The sequence below is a fragment of the Balaenoptera musculus genome, chromosome 2, assembly GCF_009873245.2.
Source record: "Balaenoptera musculus isolate JJ_BM4_2016_0621 chromosome 2, mBalMus1.pri.v3, whole genome shotgun sequence".
NCBI lineage: Eukaryota > Metazoa > Chordata > Mammalia > Artiodactyla > Balaenopteridae > Balaenoptera > Balaenoptera musculus.
Window position 1 is genome coordinate 116027291 of NC_045786.1, and position 12795 is coordinate 116040085.

The window sequence follows — 12795 nt, forward strand, 5'->3', positions numbered from 1 at the left end:
GTGTTGTGCAAAACAGAGTTAAATGTTCACCATCAAATTCTGGTCAAGGCTTATTTTGGTATGTCACATATTAATCCCTCCCAATTCACTATCTTTTCTCTAAAAGTGTAAGTCACTTGTAGCACTCAGCAATTTACAGCTCTCTTGTCTTGTCACTGCAAGTGTCCTACAGAGGTCAGATGATCAACCATCAGGGATACTGTGAGGGAATTCCTGAACTGGGTAAGGAGATAGGACTTAATGACCTCAATGGACTCTTTTAACTACAAAATTCCACAATTTCTCAACTTCATAACTACTTCTACATTCATAAGTAGTAAGTGTATGATTTTAACATCAAGTTTTCCCTGAAATTCATTAAAGGATAAATTTTAATTAAAAAACTAAATAATTAAACAACTAAACAATGATGCTTCTTAATTGGCCTGGACAAAAAAAAATTGAATAATTATTCATTTAAGATTTCCAGTAAAAGATTATTCAGAAGATAAGCTGATACTCAATTTCCTTCTTAGCTTTAGAAATGGGTTTAAGACTTTCAAAGCTATTATCTTTTTGGTTTTATGAAACATCTCCTCCATTTATTTTGTTTGTTTTCTATCTCATTAAAATTCTTATTTTATCATTATTATTTCCTTTGCCCTTCTTTCCTTAGATTTGTTGTTGCTTTTCATTTTCTTGAATTGAATACAAAGTTCATTTATTTTCAATCCTTCTTCTCCAGTTGCATTTAAAACAATATATATCCCTTGATATATAATCCTTTTTCCCATACCACAGGTTTTGATAGCACTTTTATTGTTCAATTCTAAATATGTTGTAATTTTCATTGAAATTTCTTATATAATTATGAGTAAATCAAACCTGATTGTTTAGTTTCCGAGGACAGTAGTGTAACAAGGACAGAACACTAGGTTTGAGTTTTATCACCATATGCCAGCAATTCCAAATAATGTCAGTGATAAAATACTCCAACATGAAACAATTTTTATTGGTCTACAATCTATACGATTGCTATGGCTACTGCTGAGTTTTAATAATATGTGTGTAACCTTCTGATTAGTACATTGTTACTACTTATCCTTTCATAAACATTGTGTTCTACATGGAACTTGATTCAGAGAACTCCCGTACAATCCAGTCCCAACATACACAGACACCCTTGCATTTGGAAGGTTAAGTTAGTAACATTTTTTAAATCATTACAGCTCCCTTGGGAAGATTTTGTGTCTTCAATACCCATGGTTCTAAATATCCTGGTGTTTAAACAGTAGGTTCAAATAATACCAGCACAGTAATTACAAAGATGAAAAAACAATTCTCTCAATCTATATGACCACTTGGAGTTTTTGTTTGTGATTAAATTTTGAAACAGTAAAACACTGTGAACTCTGAGGTGTAATTTTTTTTGTAAGCGCAAATTTTAGTGTGTATATGGAAACTTTTACTGAATTTTAGTATCTTTACAATTCAAATTGTCTTTTTAAACTATTGCTTTAAAACTAAAGGACTAACCAAGAAAATAAATCAGTACATTAGTGGCACAATTTAGAAATTTTTCTTGGTGTGAAGTTTTAGATGAGGTTGATCAGAAATCAAAATGGTTGCAGCCTAAACAGCATTAAACAATGTACAGTAAAACATTAAAAGTTTTAAAATTGTTCCTCGAAGAGCAGCACACAGCAATTGTAGAGAAGACTATTAGTTATGCAATGACAAAATGTAAGATAGGCATTTACACTGAAGAATCAAATTCAAAGAATGTCAGGAAAGCAACAAAAAGATGTTGGTCTTAAATGGTCAGAAGAAACTAAAAGAGCAATGTTCAAATGCCTTGATCATTTTCACCATAAATGGACATTTGTTCTAAATCAATGGATCAAATAATGTCAATGTTCACCAGCACTGAGCCATTTGCTCTCCTTTTGCAAAAGAAAAATTTTGGAGGGTTTTACCAAATGTAATAGGAATTTATCTTGAATTTTCTGGTTTATATATTTTAGTGGAATTTTTTAGACCAAGAAGCTTTTTGAAAGCCACTAAAATAAATCCTAAAAAAACAGTTTTAAGAATTTAGGAATTTATTGTGAAATGGAATTTTTATGAATCTCTATCAAACTTATCTTTGTTTTCCTATTCATGTATCTGTTGCTTTAAATGAAAAAAAAAAACTTTTGAAATTAATAAAAAGTGTTCTTCAATCAACTGTGAACAAAGAATGACCAACCTGGCTATACTCTGTAGAGCATGGGTACATGAAAAGACTAATTTTTATAAAGTCTTAAGACACATTTGCAGAAGCTTCAAAAATAGTACATGTAATGTTTATTACAGTGAAAGACCAATAAGTAGATATTTTTCCATTTTCACAAAATTCACTAAAAAATATTAATCCATTATTTCTTCCTTTTTGTGTTTCTTATTTACCATGCTTTCCCATTTGCCATGCTGCCTTTTTTTTAAACATCTTTATTAGAGTATAATTGCTTTACAATGGTGTGTTAGTTTCTGCTTTGTAACAAAGTGAATCAGCTATACATATACATATATCCCCATATCTCTTCTCTCTTGCGTCTCCCTCCCTCCCACCCTCCCTATACCACCCCTCTAGGTGGTCACAAAGCACCGAGCTGATCTCCCTGTCATGCTGCCTTCTTAATCTTTCTTGCCTTCTCTTGATTGATCAAATTACTTTTATTGCTTCTTTTCCCCTACTGTTTGGAAGTTACACATTCTGGTTTAAAAAGTATGTATCCTGGTTTTATCTTTGTTACCCTTAACTTTTAAAAATACATAGCTAATTTTATGTTGATCTAACAAAGCCTAAAGTTAATATTTCTACCCATCTTCCAAATGCTTTAGATGCATTACTATATATTTTTTTCTATGTTTACTTAAGTTAAAAAAATCCTTAATATTCCAGGATCACATCTTCAACCCAAATAATTGGGCTTTATTTCAGTATAAGCCATAGATAGGGATGGGAGAGAAAAAAAATCTGATTTAGTAATGTAACTTCACTATTACATACTTGGTATTGCATACCTATTATTATAGTCACCAGATAATACATTAAACTTAGACCAGCTTTTGTTTCAATATATTAAACAAAGAAGGTAGAATGAACATAAGGAGAATGTATTAATTTAATAAAGTAAACTACTAAAAAGCAAACAAGAAACAGAAATATCTCTAGAATTACTTGATAAAATGCTCAAGATGAATACAAATTGAGCACATAAGAGTACCAGATGTATGCATGTACATCGGAAACAGGAAAAATATAAATTAAAATGTAAAGCTAGACATTAGATAAACAAATAATCCTAATTTGTCAGTATTGTTTGAAAAATAACTGAAAAAATATGTTCATTTTTTTAAAAGCCAAGTGCAATAAGCCACAGCATTTGGTCTGTAACAGCTAATAAAGAATGCATTTGCTCTTGTCACTATATTGACCCCAAACATCACACCTAAGACTAATGCTTAGGTAGAGCTAGAGACCACTCTCCAGCACTACCTTTCCAATTGCATCCTTTGTACTATTTCTAGGAGAGAGCTATGGATTTGATGTGTAGTATACAATGTTACCAGGTCAAAGTGTTTGAATTTCATTATGAGGGCAGAGGGAATGACATAATCATATCCACGTTTCAGTGAATTGAAGAGAAAGATGGAGAAAAAGAGACTGGGGAAAGCAGACCGGTTAGAAGGCTATTTCAACAAACCAGGTGAGATATGATGAAGGTAGAAAGCAGTAAGATGGAGAACAGTAAACAGATTAGGGAGATATTAGAGAGATAGAATTGGTATAATTTGGTTACTAAAGATGTTGAGCAGAGTAAGAGTTGAAAATGATTCCTTAGTTTCTGGTCTGGACTGGAAAACATGCACATTCGTTAGATGCAGTCTGGGCTAGGGAATACGAGAGGGAAGTTTATCAAGTGGAGAACTGGATAGAGAAAGTATCAGATCATTTTTAGAATCAGCCAATAAAATAATAAATGTATTCTGTTACAACAAAATATAAGTGTGCATAGATGAGATCTAAAGTCATTTTTAGAGATAAAGCCACTAGGGGTAAGTAGGTTCAAGAATGAATTCCCTAATAGTTCTGGACACACCAAAGCTTCTCAGTGCTGCTAGTGATTTAGCAAATATTTGCTATCCACTCTAAGTTCATTAAAAGGGTTAAACATTTCTTCCTTCAAGTGTATTTAAATAGCTAGAAATTTAGTAATAGCTAAATTATACACAAAAATTATCCAGGGTGACTTCTTTCAAATGGTAAGCTAAAAGGGTATGATGATATATTCGTTCATCCTTATCCCTTAAATACAGAGATACTTTAGTACCTTCGGCTGTAACTGATTTAGAAGTAGAAGACAGTTTAGGAGTAAGTAGCAGCTCATTACTCAAGAGAAGAAAAAACAACGCATTCTTAAAGGATATAAGTTAAGGGGCCAGGCAAACTAAACATGTATCATCATCACAGGGATTTTCCTCAGTTCCTTATAGCAAAAACAAATAACTATTTGGGAGATGAAAATGCTCTAAAATTGATTGTGGTTATGGCTACACAACTCCATGAATATTCTAAAAACCATTGAGCTTTACACTTCAAATGGGTGAATTGTGTAATATGTGAATTAAACCTCAATAAAGCTGTTATTTTTTAAAATGAATAACTTTTTAATCCACTAATATCAGGTTTTATAAATGCTTTAATTTTACATTAGGCTTTTCAGGCTTACTAGGTTTCAAAATAAGCAGGAAAACAGAGAAAAAGTATATTTTATTGGTATTTAAACCTAGCACAGTTCAATTCAAATAAAATGGAACAGAGCAACTTATTTACTCTAATTGAATATAACATATAAACAAATTTTTTTTAAGTTTCTGTCTATTTTACCATCAAATGATAGTGTTCATGCAAGTACAATCATGACACTGTCCTTCTGGGCCCATATCATAGCACCACCTTTTATTTGCAGTTCTTGATGTAAATTTCATTGTCAAACATATCTGGCTTTAGCAATGTAAACATTTGCTACAAGTAAACTTTAAAAGGTAAAAGTGAATGATACTAATGAATAAATCAAAATAGAACTGAGCATCACCACATGATAAAATTCAACAGAATATTAGATAATACTGTTTCAATAAGAACTACAACTTAATAAAGTTCACAAAATGGAAGCAAAAACCAAAAGTAGTGTGTAAACTCCCAAAATAGTTTAAAATACTGAAGGATATAATGTAAAATTTACCTCAGATAAACAAAGGGAAACAACAAAACCATGCAGTGAATACCAAATTTGGTTTAGAAGTTACAAAAGTCCTTTTACTGCAAAGCCTTTCTAAAATGTACTGTGCCAAACTGTTTATTTTCTATCTCCCTTTATAAAAAAAATTATCACTTTTAATCACATAGTTGAGTACTTTGTGGGAATTTCACATATGTTGTCAACTGTGGAACTGTTACCCAAAAAAACTTTCATCTCTAAACTATTTTTTCAAATGACCAAAAACATTAAATTATCTTCATGAAAATTACCATATATAAAGTCAAATAATTCCTAAACAAATAATCATAAAAATAAAGCTGCCTTAACAGTAAATACAGAAATAGTGTATACGTAAGTGCTGAAGATCACAGAAAAATATTCAATGAATAGGCAAAAATTCTCACACTTATCATTACTGTTGATGATTTTGTTTACTTTTTGGTTAAAATTAAGAAACAAGTTTTCAAAAGGTCAAGAACATTCAGTGCCACTTTGAATTTGTCTGCAACATACAAATGAGTTATATCTCTGTAGTACAAGGCAGACTCTATTTTTACTTTTTAACATAAGTTATAAAGACCTCAAATTTCTAAAACCAGTTATAATACTGTGGCAAGCAAAACAAATTTGTTCTTATTGCTCTTATATTCTAGCTTAATCTACAAACATGAACATTTTTCCATTTGTTGTCTCAAACCGTACTAATACAAAAAGAGTCTAGAGAGATCTCTCTGTTGGTTTCCACAGATTAACTGAAAAAAGGGGAAAAAAAGAAACTGAAATATTATTTCATCTTCTTAAGTGTTCTTAATATGTTTAGCACATCAAGCAGCACTTGACACAGCAAGTTTCTTTAAGTGATCCATAAACACTTGTAAACTAACATCATCTGTGAGAATAGGTGCTCCAGACTCCTAGAGGAAAAGAAAGATATTTTCTATGATTAAAACATAGGATGATACCTTAAAGTGTATAAGCAAATGTGTAAAAAAATAGACAAGGAAATCATTTTAAGCAGAATAATGTCTATGCTCCTGTTGTATAATAAAGAATCTGCTGGCCTTTGTCCCAGATTCCTGTCCCAGATTCCTGAGAGGGAAACTACATCCTTAGAATTTCCTGATAGTAGTATCTGTTATTCATGAGCCCCTCAGATCACACCTGAGTTTATGCTATGAGATGAGATGACTCAGGATAGGGACCAGTCACCAGAAAGATCAACCACGTAATTAGATGCCTGGGCTTTAAGAGAGCCTGACCTCCAAGGAGGAAGAGATTCGGGGCTAGAGATTCAATCAATCGTGCCTAAGAGAAACAAAAGCAAAAACAATAAAACCACTGGATACCAAAGCCCAGCGGAGCTTCCTGTTTGAGGAATACATCAATGTGCTGCGAGGGTGACGCACACTGATTCCATGGGAAAAGGGCACAGAAGCTCTGTATCTGGGACCCTCCCAGACCTTGCTGTCTCTTCATTTAGCTGGACCTAACTTGTAACTTTTATACTAAAACTGTATTCATAAATATAGTGCTTTCCTGAGTTCTGTGAGTTGTTCTAGGGAATTACCAAACCTGGGGAGGGGGGTTATGGGAACCCACCCCCCCTACCCACTCTACCCACCCACTGCCCACCCCACCACCCTCCCTTTCTCACCACCCCACACACAAACGGATTTGTAGCCAGTTGGTCAGAAGTGTGGGTAACCTGGGATTCGACTTTCGGCTGGCATCTGAAGTAGGGGCAGTCTTGTGGACCACGTCCTTTAACTTTTGGAGTCTGCACTAACCCCATGTGGTCAGACTCAGATTTGTACCGCAGTTTACCAATTGGCCTTACAATAGCTCCATACCCAACTTAATCTTTAAAGTAGTAAAGTGTTCATTTGCCTTGAATGTATTGGTGTTTTTATCACTACTAAGAAATAAGTCTCCCTTATTGCTGCCTGTTTACTAAAATAAAATTCCACTTACACATTTTAGCAGAACCGCCAGATGGAAGGAAGAGAATTTATATCATTTTTTAAATAAACTATACTTATATATTTTCATTCAAGTAATTTTAATTGATTTCTGTGGGTTCTAAGTAATTAACAAGAGTTAGGGAAAATTCCTAACTTCTATTTTAATAAAAACTGTGTTGATGGAATGACCTTAGTAATCCAATCCACTAATAATGAAATGTTATTGTAGCAAGAAAGTTTTTCTACAATATTTTGTATCTGGATTTTTAAAGTTTTCACCTGATATCCAGTTTCTTATTAGTATATATAAAATGTCTAAAACAGGAAAATTAAGTAATTTTCAGAGGATATCAGCAAGTTTATGGCAAATATGAGCTCTGACTTTATAGCTCTTGTGGTTCTAGGCTGGCATAGCCACAGATATGCCATAACCTCTCCTGAATAATGGAAAATCAATTTTTTTATGTGTTTTCATATGTGAATTTATATGAACTTGAAAAACTTGATAATGAAGGGAGACAACAGCACTGGAATTAAGAGCTCAGAGTTTGGAGTCAGACTGCCGAGCTCATATCCTGGCTCTGCCACTTACTTAACCTCTCTGAATCTTAGTTTCCTCATTTGTAAAATACAGATAATAACAGAACCTATTTCACATGGTTGTTATAATGATTAAATGAGTTAAACTTTGTAAAGCAAATAGAACAATACCTGACACACACAGTAGGCATACAACATTATTATTATTATACCTTAATTTTTTCCATTTTACACATTTTCCACCTCAATTCACCCAATCCCAGATCTATTTCTCCTGGTCAAGACAAAATATATATGGATTTTCTAACTCATATACTGTGATCTTATTTGAAGTGATTAATACTAATGCTCAACTCAATATTATCAAAAATTTGCAATTGATTGATCTCAGTTTTACAACTGCACTCTTCTTCTCTTTAAAATATATCCAGGATTAAGCAAAAAGTTCCAAGCTTTATATCATTTAGTATATGAAGCACTATAGCAACAGAGACCTCCAGCACCCTGTCACAGAAGCAGTGTTGCAGTGGTGCCCTCTTCAGGCCATCCGTGGATAATACTTACACTGGGTACTTGATTTCTGACAAAAAGAAAACTAAGGTATTAAATTCCATAATTTTTAGTGAAATGCTTGGCTACCATGTTAACTCCCTAAATTTCAATCATCAGTTTAGCTTAATGGTTAAAAATTCAGATTCTGGGGTTAGAATGACCTAGGTTCAAATCCAGACCCTGTCACAGTTTAGCTGTGTGATTTGAGGTAAGTTACTTAACCTATATAAGCCTCAATTTCCTCTTCTGAAAAATAGGATTAATAGTACTCACCTCACAGGAGTATTTTAACAAATAGAAGTGTATGAAAATCTTAGCATAATGACTAAAACACAGTACAGATTCAGCTTATTAGCTATTATTATCTATAAAAATATTAACATAATTTCCCTTACAAAAATCATAGGTCAGAAAAGACCTTAGGGCTCTTGGTTTCTTTCTTACTTCTAATTAACATATTTATTTAATTTTGACATTTCAAACAGCATTACAGGAAAGGGATGTTTTCAAATTTAACAAAATATAAAGACTGAGAAACACTGATTTAAATGTCAGACCAAAATTTCATTGTTTTTAGACACATCAACAAGTTTAATACAAATGAAAGATTTTTCAAATAGTTTGGAACCAATCTGAAAAAAAGAAATGGTCTAAGTAAAATCCTATAGAAATTTTTTTGTTTTGTTTTTGTAAGAATCTATTCATAAAAGATAGGATCAAATGTCAGCTTCCCCCAAAGGTGTAACTGTAACTAATTCCTAAATTTTGCTAAATCAAATGCATTTCTGGGGGCCTTCCCTGGCGGTCCAGTGGTTAAGACTTTGCACTTCCAATGCAGGGGGAGCAGGTTCGATCCCTGCTTGGGGAACTAAGACCCCACATGATGTGCGGTGTGGAGCGGCCAAAAAATTACAAAAATTTTTAAAGTGCATTCCTAGAAAAGATGATTATATTTTCTAAAATGCAATAATGAGAAGAAACCCAAACTGTCTTCAACCGCCTCTTTGAGGAAAACACTTTATAAAAAAATCTAAGGAGAGACAGACCTGATAACAATGTAATTAAAACCACCATATAGTATAAGGACATAATTTAACTTAATGACTGTAAATATTTAAACGACTTTTTATCAAATCAATAAAAATAATTCATTTAATAACAAGTAAGTACACTTAAGTTTCTCCAAAGGTGATGGCTTTCAAAATTGAGTACTGAATAGATGAATGGGTGGATGGATAAACAAACGAGTGAATCAGATAAACAATACACGTTTGTTCCTTTGCCTGGGATTTCCTTCTCCATCATATTCACCCAATGAAATAATCTCCGTCTTTCAGGGTCTGGCTTAAGTGTTAGGGCTCTTGTTTATGTCTCTAATGCCCCTATTTCCAGGCAGTAATAATTAAACTTCAGTTTAAAATAGGTTTTCTTTCCGATCTTAAATATCTTTAGAGAGACTTTTTTACCAGTGATAACAAGGAAAACTAATAACTAATATTTACTGAGTATTACTGGGCATATCAAGTATGTGTCATCAAACTCTATAACAGACAAGGAAGAAAAGGCATAGGAAGTTTAGTAACCTGCAGAGTTTTCAATTACCACCCCAGAATGATGCTTCTCCATGTTTAACAGCTCAACAAGTTCTTTACTTTATATGTCTTCCATCTACATCTCCATGTTGTAATTTAAACCTCCCAAAACAAGGAACAAGCCATTATTTCCATGAACTAAACCGTGCTTTTTTAATGCAGAAATTCAGCCACAAAGAGATAGGTTTTATTTGGTCTTCATAATGTGAGCTCACAACATTTTGTTAATTGAATTATGTGTATGGCAACAATCATCTGGACGGGAGGAACAGCTACCCCCTTTAGAAAAGGATTTGTGTACCCTCCCCACAAACCCTAGTCTGCCATAGCCCGCTGCCCCCAGGTATTGCTTTTTGACACTGAGAGTCAAGTTTTCTTACATGCAGCCAGCTTCACTCATTTGTTCACCTGGTCCCTAGGGGCATGTGATATGTGACCCCTGACGAGTACTATTTTCAAGTATCCTTCAAGCCTTTAACCTCCCCTTCATATTGATTATTCACCATTTCCATTAACTCTATTTATTGGTGCTACTTTTCTATATTCTTGCAATTTTCTTTTCTTAAATAAGTTCCTCTTAAGTTGTGGGATCCAGAACCAAAACCAATACTCAGTTAACTAGAGTTAAGTATAATGGAAAGGCTGATTCATGGTACATCCTGTACTCCAAACTTCCACATCACAGTAATATTTGGCTTTTTGTTCCCCCAGCAACTGGAAGAGGGTGAGGGGTGATACTGAGAGTCTATACGTATATGTATTATATGGGCACAAATTTTTCTCACATGTGCTATGTGTACCCTTTGAACGCCTTCCAAGAGTAAGTTTCTTTCTTTGCTATAAAAAACTCCTCACCTTTCAGAACTTTTAGACCGTGAATTCAATTTATTTATCTATATCACGAAAGCTTCTTAACTCCTAAAGCGTCTCCAGAGACCTCCCATACTCTAATCTCTGTTCTCCTGTCCAGATCTACTATGGTCAATATATGCTATGTTTAAGGTACTGTGGAAAGTCAAAGATGAAAATGACACAGTTATCACCCTTAAGTAATTTATAATCTAACAGGAGAAATAAGTGCCATCAGAAATAGATGAAAAAAGGGGGCGGGGATGAAGCGCCAGGGATATTACACAATATCCAGTCATGCAATCACAGAAAAGGTTTCATGGAGTCAGTAAACTTTGCACTGAGCCTTGAGGGATGGCTATGATGTGTTACAAGTGGTGATAGGGACAAGTCACATGCTTAGTGTATTCAGAGTGGAGTAAGAAGTCCAGTTTGGCTAAAAAGACTAAAGAGTAGCTAAAAGTGGACAAAGCTATTTGGAGCATACCATAAAGGACCATCAATAGCAATACAGAACTTATATGTAACTTAGTAGGGGGTTATTAAAGATTTCTAGGCAGTGCTTTGACTTAGAACTGCTTTAGGGAGACCACTCTGGCCAGTGCCAAAATGGAGGAAAAGGCTGAAGCACCAAGAGCAGGTAATTCCAACAGTCTATGTGAATAGTAACAAGGGCTTGACTTCGATTAGTGACAAGGAAAGGAGGGAATGGACAGGGAAAATAAGTCAATAATTAGGGGCAGAAGGGAGAAGATGTAAATGACTAAAGTTCCAAGCCTTGGGAATTGAGAGAACAGTGGGGCCCTCTATAAAAATAGGAAAGTCAGTCAGTACAAGATAGTGTGAAAGAGTTCAAGTTGGGGCATGCTGCTTATGAAATGTCTACAGGAAACTCAAGTGCTGTGCAGCAGGCAGTTATAGAAATTCCAGTCTATAGGTCACTGTGAAGCCAAACCAAAGATGGAGATTTACAAGTTAGCCTCAGATGAAAGCTGAAGCCATAGGAGTGGACACAATCACCCAGAGAAACAGTGAATATACAGAATTCAAGGCAAACTTTTGAGGCACCTCTATATTCAAAGGAAAAGGGCCTTAATCCCAATTACTGCTTCGTTTCTCTTCTAACCAGCCTGGACCCCATAGTCAGTTATCTAACATCGCTCTCAATTATTCTACTCCCTTTGCTGTGTCCATCTTTCTTATCGCCAGTCCTAAATTAGCCCCAATGCAATGTCTGAATTACAAAGCATGGCTAGAGAACATTACAGAAGCATGCTCAAGAAACTGTTAGTAAATAAAAGGGACCCTCACCATGCTGTAAAAGTCTTTTATTCATCTTCTGTTGCTTTCTTATATTCCCTATAGCTGTTTTTAATCTTTTCTATTTTCTAGTCCTTAACCCCAGCATTTCTCTCTCTTAGAAAATAATCTTTTACTGAAAAGAAACAGGCTTATCCAATGTGAGTTTTTTCTCCACCTCAAAATCTTTCTCTGTCTTCACCCTTCTTCTCACCCTTTGCTTTTGCAGAAAGAAATGTCCTGCCTCCTTACCAATGCTTAACCACCATACAGTGCGTGTGATCACACTGTCTCCTTTTGAGGATCTTAAACATCTATGCACTGTTCTTTTGTGTTTCCCCTACATTAGCTCCTTACACTTGGTCCACAAATTCTGTGCCCTTACTCTAATAACAATCATCCTACTCTTCACTCAGGCTAAATTTGCAAAAGAATAATTTACACACACACACACAAAGAATCATTTACACTTAATGACCTCCACTTCTTTACCACCTACTAATTCCTTACAATCTATCTGCTACTCAACCACTATATTAAAACTGCTTACCAAGGGCCAAAAATAACCTCCTAGTCATCAAATCAAGTGTCTGCAGCACCTCAATATTTGCTACTCCCTTCTTCTTCCTTCTATAACGTCCTCCCTCATCATTTAGGATATGGTATTCTTCTCATTTTCCTTCCACTTCTCTGATTATTTATAAAATATTCCTA

The 12795-nt window shown here is 34.3% G+C and overlaps 1 protein-coding gene across 1 annotated transcript in view; it reads right to left on the reverse strand.

Annotated features, from left to right (window-relative positions):
- Positions 1 to 4706: 4706 nt before the first annotated feature.
- The window catches only part of SEC23A (Sec23 homolog A, COPII coat complex component), a 62160-nt gene continuing 54071 nt past the window's right edge, over positions 4707 to 12795 (reverse strand). The window contains exon 20 of the mRNA XM_036842153.1: positions 4707 to 6202. Within this exon, the coding sequence (XP_036698048.1) occupies positions 6113 to 6202 (90 nt within the window). The 3' untranslated portion in view covers positions 4707 to 6112. The remainder of the gene's footprint in view (positions 6203 to 12795) is intronic.